This window comes from Passer domesticus, chromosome 1 (assembly GCF_036417665.1).
Source record: "Passer domesticus isolate bPasDom1 chromosome 1, bPasDom1.hap1, whole genome shotgun sequence".
In the NCBI taxonomy this organism is placed as follows: Eukaryota; Metazoa; Chordata; class Aves; order Passeriformes; family Passeridae; genus Passer; species Passer domesticus.
Window position 1 is genome coordinate 112,320,232 of NC_087474.1, and position 15,180 is coordinate 112,335,411.

Genomic DNA, 15,180 nt, shown 5'->3' on the forward strand with positions numbered 1-15,180 from the left:
CCACTAGATATATACCTGAAATAGCAGGTTATCACCTCATGTTGTATCTCAGTACAGCAAACAGGTCCTTTTGTAGTTACTACAGAACAAAACTGGAAAGACTTTGTACTGGAAAGAGAGAATATTAATATGGATGTGGATAACTGGGGGTTTGGAATTAGCTGGGCTTGTTTTGAGGAATTTCTTTTGATGTAAAAGCATCTGAAGGGAAAGTGATAGCTTCTTCTTTTCCTCTGAGGAATAGCTCTGGTAAAGTTGCATGGAGAGAAATTCTCCCTGCTTCTGGGGTATTGCTTTTGCTTTGTAAGATCAGTGAGAAAAGGGAAAATCCCTCAGAGCAGTAGACTGCTGCCCAAATTATCAGTAAAGAATTTTCCAGAAACCCTACTGCATACCATCATTTTTTTGTATTACTTGCAATCCAGACATTACCTTAAATAAAAACATAGGTTAAAAGTTACTATTTCTAGCTTCTTTAGTATGAGAGGAGAAATTACAGGGTTTTATCTTAGCCAATTTCCCCAAAAATCTTTGCTTTTTTTATCAGGAAGAGACAGCTGCAAGTCATATCTGAGCTCCAACCTGTGCTTATCCAGACACACTTAGAGAAAATGGCTGTAGAGTTATCCAGGAGCTCATTGCTCTGTCTTATCACATCCCCAACCCCAAACCCTGTGCCACAGGAGTAGCTGGATCCTATTTCAAGTCACCATCTTCCAGGTGTCTGCAGGGAAACAAAATGTACCAAGCAAGAAGCACTTGCTTATAAAAGGAGAAAAGGCATGCTTCTCTTCAGGCATTTTAAACTGCTTGGTGTTCTTCAAACACAAAACAGCTAAAATGGAGAATACTGAAGTAGCCACTTAGTAAGAGTGCATACATCATTTAAAATGACCCCATCAAGAGGGAAGAGGAGAGAAAGCCCATGGTCACCACCAGCACATATTATACTCACGGCATTTGTTAGGTATCATGCTTTGCTTTGTGTTGAATCTTGCTGCCTCAAATTTCCATTTGGACATAGGGCTGTCACTCAGAGAAGAAGGTGAGCTCACCCCCTTAGCTTAGTTGGATTCAGGATTATTCCCTTCTCCCTGCCAGAGTTACTAGCCTCCCCTCTTCATTGCTTTAAAATGTGCTTGCTTTTCAGTTTCTCCAATAGTTTGGCTTGTGTTGCACATCTGTACAGATGGTGTTGAATCTGCTGCTTTTGCTTTTTTTTGTTTCTCTTTACTAGGTAGCCAAAAGTTTTGAAATGGCAGAATACTGAATAGGAAGTGAAAAATTGCTGCATATGTAAAACACATTTTTTGGAAAATGCAGGTGGCTGTTTATGTATGTGAAGGTTTTGGAGTAATGTTGTTGACTTGCAAAAAGAAGATATTTCTCTAATCTCACTGGGAGCTGTTTATGCAGATCTAATCTGGATGTTTGAGAATGTCTTTCTGAAGGAGGTGACTCAAATGCAGATAGATGACAGGGCTTGCAAGCACATGGCCATGCAGTGTGTGGGTGATCACTGGCTGTTTTCAAGTCCAGGATGACCTGTGGAGTTGAAGACACTGAAAACTTAAAATGCATTGCAAGTTTTCAGGGAAAAAAAATTGCTCTTTAAATAAATACCACAGTGATATTCACCAGAGCAAATACTTTCTTAGTATTTACCTAGAAAAAATTATTTGTAGATAAATACTGCCCAATATTGTAACTTGGAGTAGCATGGGAGAGCCTTTCAGTTACGGGAACTCTGCCCAGAAGAAGCCTTTTAGTGAGCTGGAGCTCCATCCTCCCACTCCCAGGAACAAGCTAGAGCTCCTGCATAAATCCTGGTGCTAAGCAGGCAGAGCTGGTTGTGCTGCCAGCTCAGCACACAGCCAGGTGACATTCCTGAAAAGTAGCTGCTTTCCTCTTGTGCTTTGGCACAGAGCTGTAACTCTTTGGTGTTCCCACTGGCAGAATTAATCAAACTCTTAACATATGAATGGGGAGACCTGAAAATTTAGCTAAGCAGGTGAGGTCTGAGCTTGTGGAGAATTATTTTAGAAGGACTGCAACAGATATGTTCTTTAGGCCTTCCAGTACCTAAAGGGAGGCTACAAGACAGCTGAAGAGGGACTTTGTACCAGGGCATGTAGTGATAGGACAAGGGGGAATGCTCGAATTATAAAATAAGAAATAATATGAGTAGACTGCAGATGACTTTTAAGTCTCACTAGTGAGGAGAGGTGGCACTGAAGTAACCAAGAATGAAAAGTGATGTGGAATCAGATAGATAAGCCTGCCCTTGATGAGAACTGAAGGAGTGGCTTCTGCAGGAAGGAAAGTGTAACTTTTGTTCTGGCAAAGAGTTCATCAAAGCAGTGGTGGAAGGCTTCATTCTCACCCCAGCAAGGTCCAAAGGGCTCCAACAAGGCTGTGAGTATGGCTGACCTGCTCAGGTCCTTAGGCAGTCTGCATTCTCAGTCCATTATATCTAATGCGAGGCAAGATCTTTCCCAGCTTGGGTAAATATATTTTTCTGTGCTGAGCGGCACTGGTTCCTGGGATCATTAGTGCCCATTCAAAAGAGAGTTGAGCTGAAAAAGACAAGAGTCTTTGTCATGCATTTGTTCTAGGCTCAAACAAATTGCCTCCAGCAAGGACCTCCAAAAACCCCTTTGAACATGCACCCAGTAAGATTGGCAGTAGGGGGACCTCGAGGCCTTGAGTTTTCCTCAAAAGGTCTTCTGAGAGGAGAACTATTCTCAAGCTGGCTGCTCTGGACAATGTTACATCTCACCCTTCTTCTCATGACAAGATAGGGTGGATTTGTCTTCTAGTGTAAACAAAAAATGGTTTTACACAGAAGCAGCTTACCCTGGCATCACTGGGTTGAGCAGGTTCATCTGGGTGGAACTATTTCTACCTTTCAGAATCTCTTTTCGTTCCCTGAGATAGAAGAGTGTTCACAACTATTCCCACGCACACACACGCACATGGCAATCAGAACCAGCATGGAGACCAGATTTCTGATTAAAGGGAATTGTATAATGTCTGTCTTCATCATCTTCCATCTGCTTTTCTTGCCAACTCAATTGCATATGTGCCACTTTTGTGCTGTGCTCTATTCTTTCACTATGTCTAGAAAGCAAGGAGAAAATACAGTATGTCAAAGACTAGTGAAATGTTTCTTAAATACATTAACATGTGGTATTTTTTGATTGTACAAAGTACCTGAGATCAAATGGAAGATTTGTTTTAATGTATACATAAATTTTTATTCAATAGTCATTTCTGTTTGCTAATATTTTAATAACTAAAGATTGGTCATGAAATAAATGCATACAAACTCAATACCTCCACATCAAAAAAAAAAAAAAAACCCCAAACTTCTGTGTCCTTTGAAAAGAAAGCAGGATTGTAACAAAATCACAAAATAGTCCAATGATTGATTCTGAAGCTGGCAGTAGTCAGACATGAAGGGTTTTAAAAGGGACTGGACTTTTTAGAAACATTATCTGTCATAAAACATTGATCAAGTTCCTGCTGCCCTCTCAAAAACTGCACAACAGCTGGAGATAGATGCATAACACCAAATTGTGGGGGCTTTTGGATTGTTTGGGTTTTTTCCTTTTTAAGTGGTTTCTTCTATTTCTCAAGAGAATCTGAAAAATCAATCAGAGACAAATACACCATACTGTAATTTCTGCCTCTTCTCAGCATGGGAAAAACTCTGTGTCACAGGCATGTCCACGCAGTTTTGTGGTATGTGTTGCTGGTCCATGCAGCAAGGACAATTTGTGGACTGGTAGTAGAAGCAAAAGGAAGAAATGCCATTTTTCTGTTGATGGCATTGTTTTGCTCTTCAGCAGATAAGCTTTTTTAGATATCTCCAAGTTTTAGAGTTTTCTTTCTCACACTTGACCCTTTACCAGGGTCTGGAATTAAAGAGAGGTTTTACTGGGATGGTTATTTTAGCTTCAAGGGAGGAACTCCCCATGAAAAGGTTCACTTGTTTATAAACAAGAAAGCAAAAGGATATTTTCAAACCCAGAAAAATATTGAATGGGGAGGGCAAATGCTAAAAACTGTTTATGTGCTGCCCTTGTCTCCATCAGTGACATGACAGCCCCCTGTTTACTGCACCAAAAAGCAGCAGAACATGGATGCCAACACAGAAAAATTACCCCAGCCTGGCTGACCCAGGTCAGGACCAGGATCAGACATATGCACATCAGTAAATTGTTCTCTACATCTTCCTCTCTGGTGTCCTTCAGTGTTCACCTTGTGTCAGGCTGCACTAGATTATTCTATGTTCTAGCAACACTAAAATGCAAATAAAATTAAGGACAGAAATGTATGTTGGATGTGCCCACCAGCCACGCCAGAGGTGGGGCATTCAGCAGAGGATAATTTGTCCCATGGAACCAAGCTGTCAGTTGCATGCAGCAAAATTGAGCTGGGATACTTAACAGTAGTGGTGGCTTTGAAATTTATTTTTTCTTGGTTTCATGTTGCATGTGGTATATTTTTTGAGGTCTTCTTTGTTTGAAGGCAAATTTTATCACTGCTGGCTTTCAGAAGAATTTGGGACATGTTCCTGGACTTTTACTTTACTCTGCTTTGTCATTTGCTGTTGGCAGAACATGATACCCATCTGGCACAACACTGTACTTTGTGCTCTGATTCTGACTGCTGAACTTGCAAAAGACAATACAGTCTCAGGACTATGTTTTATTATATTGTGTGTGAACTAAAGGGAAAAAATAACAGTCATCACAAGCCTTGGTTTTCCCTTTCTTCATTCAGAAATGAAATGTGATAAATGAAAGTGCTTTTTATAATGAGCATGTATATGACAGAGTGCATTGTACATTCCTAAATTAAAAGGAAATATTTGAAACTAAAATTGCCTGCTTATGTAAATCCCTGTTGTCTATCTTCTCTCTGTCATTTGAAAGACATTTTCAAGGCATAGGAACTCTTCCAAGAATATATTCAAAGTTCTTTCACTGTTAATTGCTAACACTGCATTTTGAACCCTTTGATGTAGAACCACAGGACCATAGAGTGTTAAGGGCTTGGAATGGACCTTAAAGATCATCTAGCCCCCTCCCCCACTGCCAGGGGCAGGGACACCTCCCACTAGACTAGGTTGTTCAAGGCCTTACACAAATTGGTCTAGAAGACTGCCAGGGTTGGGGCATTCACAACGTCCCTGGGCAACCTGTTCCAATGTCTAACCATCCTCACAGAAAATAATTTCTTCCTAATATCTAGCCTAGTTTTCCCTTTGTTCAGTTTGTAGCTTTTACTCCTTGTCCTTTCACTACAATTCCTGATGAAGGGTCCCTCTCCAGCTCCTCTGTAGCCTCCAGAGCAAAGCAATTGAGTCTAGCTCCTCTCACAAATGCCTACACCAACCAACTCCTTACTCTGAAAATAATCAAATAAATGAGGGACCAAAATGTGTTTTCATCTGAGTTAAATCACGTAAATCATGTTAATATCATGTAAATACAAACACATATGTAACAGTGAGTTAAAAATATTTCTTACCATGCATGTTGCAACAGTGGTAGGGTGATTAGATGTGCATGCTTTAAATATTTTACTTTCTCTATTTGAATGAAAACAGGAGAATAGGCTTCACTGTGTTGGAAATGTACAGGGCAGAAATTTCAGTGCAGTATGCAAAGATTTCCTTTATACAACTACATGATCTTCTGGTTCAGATGCTTCACTAGAACATGTTTTCTGATTAAATGAGCATTCTCCTGCCTCTCAGAGCTTCTCATAGAATTTCTGTAGCATTTTAGCCTCATTTACGGGCTACCTTGATCTTCTCTGATGCGCAATGTAGATAAGAGGCACTTGCCTTCCTCTACCCAGGGGAGTATTTATTTATCTGCTGGGACTCAGCAGATCCATTTCCACCCACTTCAGCTCAGGGCTGGCTCCTTCTCTTGCAAATCCTCTCGGGAAACCCACAGTGGCAATCAGCAGAGCAGCAGCAACACAGAGCCCTCATGTCCTCTGGTGCCTCTTGCTGTGGTTTTTGGGGAGCACATCCAGTAGTGCTGTGCTCCCTCCCTGTGTGGTATCAGTGTGGTGCTGTTGTGGCCGTGTTGCCATCCTCTGGGGTGAGGCCTGAGGCAAGGGCAGAAGTGTGGGGAAAAAACATAGTGCAACCAGTGTGAGGACTTGTCACTTGTGGGTGCAGCACAGAAATGATGGAACAAGCTTGAGGAGCTTGTTTAAGAACCTAAATAATTCACATCCCACTTCTGCCAGTTAATACATCCAATGCAGTGAGTAGAGCCAAAAGGCCATTTTGTATTGGCTAAAGATCTGTCCCAAAGTCTCAGTTCCTGGTACTTATTGTGGAAATTACAATGGCACAAAGAGAAATTTAGGTAGTGCAGGATAAATAAGGGATGGAGTGGAACCCTCAAGGAAGAAAAAAGTATTTTCATTTACACATTACTGGTAATAGTAACTCCAAGAAAATTAATTATGCATGCAGATCTTGCACATCATACATAGTCAAATTTATTTCTAAGTGGCATATTATCAAAATTTCCAGTGGCATTTCAGCTGTTCATTAAACTTTACTGTAGGACATAGTGACGATTTATTACACAGCTATAAAAGCAGTAGCAATCATTATAAATGCAAGCTTTCAGTGTTTCTTTCTCTATGTTTAAATCCTTTTTATTCTCCTTTTTTTCCCCACCACTACATCTGATGAAACAGAGATTGTAGCAATCAGTAAGCAAGGAGCCACCTCCTTCAACAGCAGCCAGTTACCTCCTCTGGTTTATACAGGAGATGGGAGGTGTGCACAGATTAAGATTAAGTAGCCCCCTGTAAAATACAGTTCTGGATTTGTGTCAAACTAGTCAGTTGCATAGTGAGGAACAAAAAAAAAAACAACAACAAAAAAAAAAAAGGCAGCTGTGGTGAGGATGCACATGTGAAAAAAAAAGGGAACATCTACTTTTATGAGGAATTCCTTTGTTTCAAGCAGAGTTGCAAAAATAATATGCAACACTAATGCATACAGAAAATTCATTTCCATACTCTTTGTGGTGGCTTTCCATGCCACTTCCATGAGTATCTTACATGATCTTTACTCTGGCTGCCACAGCAAAATCTTTGTGCTATGGATATTTGCTTTATTGGTTCCACTCTTTAAAGGGCATGTGCCTCAGCAATTGCAGATTTCTGTCTGGCAGTATCTGTGCATTGAATCTTGTGATGTGCTGCAGTCTTCTTGCAAGCTCAGCTAATCAGTGGACAGCAACAAGCCCCAGGTGTCATATTTGAGTAACTGGCAGCTAATCAAGCTGATTTGAATTTTGCATGTCACATATTGGCAGCAAACTGTTCACATCATAATCACAAAATACGTTTTGAACCAATCTAGGAAATGCATTTCAAGCAACACTGATCGGTTTGCAGATCTGCAGTGTGGTGAAGTAGCTCACATGCATCAGAAAAATTGTGTCTGCTGAATTATTCGTTCAATTTTTTTTTAAATCCAATAACAGGCAATAATTTTTTTTCCAAGAGTTACATGGTTAGTGTTAGTTACCAAAATGCAGTAAACAAATGTAACCATTAGTAACAGTTGACTTTTCACCACTTTTTCTGCCTTTTTTTGAGTTGCTTGGAGTACCACTTATTCTGATGTCTAAACAGGTTTTGTCATGTGGGATCAAGTGGTGTAAGGAGTCAAGAGTATGGAAATGGCTGTTGTATTACACTGTATGCACAGTGAAAATGGCAAGCAAAGGCTTTCTCTTCATCCTGTGACAGGAGTACCGGGTAATTAACATAGGTTTATGTATTTTTTAGGAAGGTAATTAGCAGCTAGAGAATATGGTATTGTAGAGATGGCCTAGGTTTTATTACAGTATTGGACAATTCAGAAATAGACCCAGTTTCTGAACTCCTTAGGTGAGTGATTACACAATGAAATTGTCTTCCCAAAATGCATTGACAATTACCAGAATTGTGCATGCCACTGGGAAATTGCTGATACTAATTACCATCATTAGATACTTGAATACAAAATAACTGCAAATGCTTCAGGAATTAGACATAAAATGGATTCTCTTCTTTCAGGTCAGCTGTGCATGTATTTCTAAAGACTAGGAGACAAAGATTAAGCCTATAATTAGGTGACAGATTTTTATTTCATATACCTGTAAACATCTCTATGAGATTTACATTTTAAAATGGAAGATTTAGTTAATATTTTAATTAGTTTGCTATGTGATACTTTTTTTAATGAAAAAATATACTGAAGGCTCACCCTTTTGATACTTTATTCATCAATGGGTTCTTACAAAAGACAATATCCCCCAAGTTAATTGTATTTCATACAAGTGTATTTCACTCATTTTTTGTGACTCACATCTTTCTAGGATGCCTCAAGTTATCAAGACAGCACTTAGCCAGCACATTCAGAGGATAAAACATCTCACAAGTGCAGGATTGTTCTAGCTGACTCTTAGCACATATGGCAAGAACATAGTACAGAACACAAATTCCCTGGGGAATGGGGGGGGAAGCGGGAGGGGGGAGAGTTTTTTGTTCAGTTTTGTTTCCTTGTACATCTCACCTGTCACTTGTATTGAAAAACTAGGCAAAGTTATCACTTCAGAAATACAACAGTATTTTAAACTTCTAAACTTCTAACTTTTAAACTTCTAATTTGACATAATTGTGTAACACTGTTTCCCTAGCATGCATTTTGTTAAGTCATGGCTTAAGCCAGGTCTAAAATAAAATTTAAAGCATATCAAACCTAATCAGATGGCCTGTGCTGTTGGAGTGATTTCCCAGGTTAAGGCATACTGTGAGTGCGTTTTGCATGGTTTATGTGATCTGCCTGCCCTATTGGCCTCTAGACCCTTGAAGGCCCCATGAGAAACAGTCCTCTTTCATGAGTACATGCATGAGAACATGCCAGAGTCACGTCACCAGCAGCATTTCGAGATGTGGATGTTCAGTTGATAAAGTTAGAATCATCCAGCTGATTGAACCATCAGGCCTCTTCCTTCTTTACCTGCCTCCCCAGCTGGTTTTGATGGTTGCTGCATTCATCTCTGTAAGGCCACAGGGCTTTCTCTGCTGCTCATCTCAGTGGTTCCTCTTGCTCTTTTAAAATCAACTTGTGAAGCCATTTAAGTGTTGTCGCTTCAAAAGTCCCACATAGTGGCAGGGTTTCTGGAGCTGGATACTGTCACTGTCAGTACAGTGTAAAATTTTTCCATTCTGCTGTCAGTAAAGAAAATGAACAATTTTGCCATTATGCTTAGACATGGTTTACAAAAAATTAAAAGAAAATTATTTCCGTCCTTTTCCTTCCACCAAATAAAAGGGTAGGGTAATCCAAATAAAAGTACTGACATTGTCTTTATTTTATAAACATACAAGAACTGTGTCATGGCTAGTTCAAGTCATGCTGTTCCAGTGAAAAACATCTGGTTATTCTCACTCCTGGCGAGGCCATTTGGATTTGATGGAATCTTTTTTTTTCTTTCTTCCTTTTTCTTTCTTCCCCACCCAAAACTCCCAGGATATCCAGTGAACACTCGCCAAAGCTCCAGATCCGGAGTCACAGTTACCTGAGGGCAGTGAGCGAAGTCTCCATCAACAGGAGCCTGGACAGCCTGGACCCTGCAGGGCTGCTGACGTCCCCCAAGTTCCGCTCCCGCAACGAGAGCTACATGAGAGCCATGAGCACCATCAGCCAGGTGGGTGACGTGCACCTGGGGCAGCCTGGAGAGCCAGTGTCACTCTGGACACTGCTTGGAATAGGAGAAACTGGATTTTCCTTTGAGTGGTGCTCACCAACACTCTCATTGAACAGGGTTCTTAAGGACCTTGTGCTTAGTACCTCCAATGAACATTTTGCATGCTTAAAAAAAAAGTTTGCATGCTGAGTGAGGTGCTAAAGTAAAATTAGGCTGTTAATAGTTTGTATTCTACTATTTTATTAGAGATTTTATTTTCTTTATGCTTTTTTATGCACTCTTTACTTTGTATACCTCCAAACATTTCATGTAAATAGTACAGATATTACAATATATGTATTAAGTGCAAAAATCCATCTGTATGTTTGTCCTGAAATCCTGTAAGAGATCTTCGTGCTCCTAAACAAGAGGAAAAATGAAGTCTACAGTGACAGATTCAATTTCTGTGTTTTAATGTTATAAAATAGTCTGTCCTTGCATTCAGCATGCTTGTACAGCTGATTTCACAGGGGCCAGATCTGAAAGAACTGCAAAAGTGCCAGCACACCATGGGGCAGAGGGCCAATAGTTCATCTGCTACATTTTCTAACTCTTTGGTATGATTTTTGGCTTGTTAGCTTAAGTGGATCATTTGGGTAAATCACTTGGATGAAAGAACTTCCTTACTCATCCAGAAATGCAGCAGGCAGGATTTGTGGTGCCAGATACTGATCCCTGGCATACCAAGTCATCACCATGTCAAAAAAAGTGTGTGACATCAGTGACACCAGGACTTCAGCTGTGGCTATAACAAATAAATGTGCTATTCAATATGGAATTTCATATGAAATATGTAGTTTCCCTTTCTGCAGTCTACTGTATTTAGACACTTCAGAGAACTTACCTGTGTATTTTGTAGTGAGGCACTTTGCATAGGGCATGGGCTGATGGTCTAAAAGGAGGGTCAGGATGTATCTAGGAGAAAACAGCACAGAAATTCAAGTCTCAGAGGCAACTACATGAGCATTAGGTCAGGTTACTTGTTTAGCTGCACACCTAACACACAAAACTGTCAGCCAAGGAGTGGTTATCATTTGCCAAGGTGAACAAGTTTTTTTGCTTTAAAAATGCATTAACTCAGAGATATTTACTTGAGGATTGGATATTCTCTGCCACAGTAAGATTATTCTTTTTGTTGTACTACCTACTGCTCTTCCATGCTTTTTAAAATAGTTTTCCTTTGAAAAAAATATGTTTTGCTCTCTGGGATTTTTCAGTTATGTGTACAAAGACTCCACAAAACATTTTTCTTGGTAATATTAATCCTGGAATAGAATTGCTAATGGGGTTTTTTTCTACCTTCCTGACATAGTCTTATCTTCCACTGGTAACTTGGTCTTGTACATGCTTGAAAACTAACAAAATCCTCAAGTGATGGTTTCCATCTGCATGCCTCATACAGTGATAATTATTGTGCTTTAATGTCAAGCTCAGGGCTCAATGCTCAGTTTAGAAACATGAGCATCCATTACTAATAAGGCCAAGGCAAATGGTTTCCAGATTCTGAAGACCTGTAGGAAGTTTTTGAAAGCTCTTTAACCACCATGAGCACAAGTCTTTATCACCACCTAGTGTCTGCTGCAAAAAGGGTCTGAGGATTCCTTTGCATCTGCTCTCAGCCAGAAATTTAGTTCTACGTTTTTCCCCAGCAGCAAAGCTGGTTCTCTTACCGACTTCCCCTTCCTGTGTTTGTTACCCTGCATCTTTCCAGCCACTCAGGTTTTATCAGTGTGATTGCCTGTGGGTTGCATTGATAATGTACTGGGGTTAAGCTGACCCTTCTTGTTTTTTTCCTCACCCTGCAATGAAAGTGTGATTTTTGTTTTACATGTAGTGATCTCAATGACCAAACATTCAACCTCTGCTATGGGCTCTGGGTCACATAAAACAGAAGCTGCTATGAGGGCTCCAGGCTTTCCACTAGTTTCAGAAGAGCCAAGAGCCCAAACTCTTCTGAACCTTTGCCAACACCTCTGTCTCTCCTTTTTATAGATTGTTTCATTCCCCTCACAATTGCTGGTATGGGATGTCCCATTTATCTTTCTTCACGTGCAAAGGGATCCTCTAAGAGGTGCTGGCCATTGCGCCACTGTAGCTTGAGAGCGTTTGTGTCAGGCAGTGTGGAATGTCCATGCATGGGATGCACTGACGCTGCCCCGTGTCCGTCTGCAGGTGAGTGAGATGGAGGTGAACGGCCAGTTCGAATCTGTCTGCGAGTCGGTGTTCAGCGAGCTGGAGTCTCAGGCCGTGGAAGCGCTGGACCTGCCGATGCCGGGCTGCTTCCGCATGAGGAGCCACAGCTACGTGCGGGCCATCGAGAAGGGCTGCTCCCAGGATGACGAGTGCATTTCGCTGCGCTCCTCGTCTCCCCCGCGTACCACCACCACGGTGAGGACCATCCAGAGCAGCACTGGTGAGTAACACAAAGGGAAATCCAGAGTGGGGTGGAAAGGGAAGGTACTTCCAGTGCATTTCCATCAAGTTAGGCTTTTCTCTGCCAGATGCCAAGCCCTTAACCGAGTCTTGCGTTTCACCAGGGAGCTGGACAGACTAATCAGTCTCAAACCACACACAGGCCAAGGCTGATGCCTTTGATATGGTTCCTTCTGTGTCCAAGCTAATTTATTCTAAGCTAAAAGCATATAGAAGGGAAGTCCAAGGTCATGCCTTGCCTCACTATCCTCCCCAAAAGAGCAATCACAATTTGGCAAGGCTGAACAAAGAAGGCTCTGGGTTGGCAGTTCTGCTGGCTGTGACCAGCAGAGACAGATCCCACTGATGAGGTCTTCTACAAAGTTGAAGTGATTGTATAAGTTACTGCATGTGGTTTTTACTGGCTTGAAGAGACTGTTCCAGCTCTCTAGACCCCAACTCAGATATGAGAACGAAGAAAGGAAGAAGCAGTCTGCAGGTCAAAACATGCATGTTCACATTTTGCTGTTACCTTCTTTCTGAAGTTCAAACTATTCAAGCCTTGCTAGAGGGAGAGGTTTCAGTGTAAACATGAAACTTCTAACTTTCCTTTTAATGTTTAAGGTTGCTTTTCTTTTGGAAATAACCATGATGAATTTCAGATTTTGTCACCAAAATAGTGCTTAAGGGGAAGAAAAACTAAGTAAAACTAAATTCCAATCCTGCCTCTCTCCTTCAGGAAAGCAAGAGGCAGGAGCCATTACATGTGTGTGCTCTTCCCTGTGGCAGGATGAGAGAGAGCCTCTTTCTTTTGGCTTTTGTGCAACCATTTCACTGTTTTACACAAGCTTCATTTACTATTCATATACTGTTCATATACTAATCATGTTCTTGACTAATACTGACTATTATACGTATTTCACTGTACCTGCTATCTCTTTTGCTGTATTTTTTCATTTCTGTTTTCTGTAAACTTTTGTCCTTCTGTGTGTTATCTCACAGGTGCAGTTGTTTATTCCTTGTAAGTCTTTTTTAAAGCTGCTTGTCAATTGTTCTGTGTCATCAAAGAACACTTTAAATCCTTTTACCAAAAATGTTCAGCTAAATTAAAGATTTTTCTAAAAGTAGCAAGTTTTAGTACTGTTGGAAATATACTGGCAGTACATCACAAACATCAAAGCATTTTTAACAAATGCTGCAGAGAAATTCTCATCTAAATCACTAAAGAAATAGTATTCACATGACAGCATTTCTGCTATAGAAATAGCCCTTGTGAGCACACAGGGTTTGCACCAAACCACAAAGACAGGATTTGCATAAGGTGTGTGCTATTTCATTGTGTGGTATTAGTTTGTGTCAAACATATTCTGAGGCAAAAACTGAAGGATGGGAGTTTTCAGGGATTTTTCAGTGTGCACTCATCTTTGTTAAATCAGCTTGAGTTGATCCCAAAGAGGGTTTTCTATTCTGTGAGAATGGCTTTGGTAACACTTTTCCTTTATAAAAATAACTGTGATCATTAATACAGAAGAGAATAACTATTTTTTTTTCATTATCTCTGTGTAAGAGGTTGTTTCTGTCACTTAGGAAAATTATGCCTGTGTCTGGGGATGATGGCGTATAAATGGAGAAGGTTGGCTGTGTGTGCCAGCCAAAAATGCTGGAAAACATGAAAGAGGAAAATCTGTACTGTAAACTATCTCTTGTTTATGGTCCCTTTTTTGTAGTGTAACTATAGAGACCTGGTCTCTTCTCTGGGTAGCTGGCTTTATTTAAAACTCATATGAACAAAACTGTGATACTGAAAAACGTAATCCAGCGAGTATGTCTTGGGTTATTGCTTCTGTAGTCAGGGTGTTAAAAGCAGAGAAGAATGATTTTTCAGTGCTCTCTTTGGACATACATACAAGCATTTAAAGATTGCTGTAGATGCCTGTTTTCTGCTGTGGGAATTTCACTGAGTTATCTTTTTCATTTTCCAGTTCTTGGGCTCCAAGGGCCCATCCCTTCCACTGGTAGCATTTCAGACAACTTGTCTCTTTTAGTACCTGACTTACATACCACTATTTGCTTAATGGATATTAGAATTGAATTAATTGTGTTTGAAAGCATCTGTATTGACTACCTTGGTGTTGCCTGTGCCTGGCTCACAGAAGAGAAGTATGAAAGGCAATGTTGATGGTTTCTATTTATATCTGCTTCAATAAAATGGGAAATGGAGCAACAACTAGGCAGACATGAAGAAAGGTTTACAGTATCTCAGATTTATCTCCACTGAGGTGATGTTGCAAATGTTTTTGTGGAGACATGGGAGCAGTTATGATCTAAAAATGGTTTTAACATCCCCAAATCAGAGAACAGTCTTCCTGCCCCTAAAGCATCTCTGCCTGTTCAACCAAGAAAGATTCCTTTCATCAACATTAGTGATACCCTCCAGAACATGGCTTTTAATTCACTAATACCAAAGCTGTGATCATACACTGATATAGAGAATCTCTTTGACAGCTGAAAGTCCAGGGAAATGCCAGCTTGATGGTCAAAGACAGGAGAGCTGTCAGTTTACTGGATTCAAAATTGTTCCTCTAGAGCAATGATCCACAGCTTTTCAGGGCATCTGGATAGAGCAAGAACTATGGACAAAAATCACCCTTTACCTGTTAGCCTTTGCTGTTGGGCTGGCAGCCTCAGGTTTTCATTTCTTTTTGCCACACCGTGTTGGCAGTTTAGTTCTGCAATCAGGAATTGCACCTCTAGCTCAGTTCCTGAGGATGTGCTCATTCTAACTACAAATCTGTGCACTGACTATGGCACAGAGCTCAGCTAAAGGTGGTTGCCCACCTGGTGGCCTCTGCAGCCTGGACTGACCTTAGTGCTGCTGTGGGGACACTGAAGGGTGGCTGCAGCTCAATGAAACTGAGCCCAAGTGTAAAAATGGAGGTGGAGGCACAAACCTGATGTCACCAAAGAGGTGAAATGTTACACT

The 15,180-nt window shown here is 40.7% G+C and overlaps 1 protein-coding gene across 8 annotated transcripts in view; it reads left to right on the forward strand.

Annotated features, from left to right (window-relative positions):
• DLGAP1 (DLG associated protein 1) overlaps window positions 1-15,180 on the forward strand; it is a 401,105-nt gene that overhangs the window by 296,899 nt on the left and 89,026 nt on the right. For all 8 annotated transcript variants that reach the window (XM_064434359.1, XM_064434357.1, XM_064434367.1 and 5 more), the window contains 2 exons: window positions 9,569-9,746; window positions 11,958-12,198. In XM_064434359.1, coding sequence (XP_064290429.1) covers window positions 9,569-9,746; window positions 11,958-12,198 — 419 coding nt within the window. The remainder of the gene's footprint in view (window positions 1-9,568; window positions 9,747-11,957; window positions 12,199-15,180) is intronic.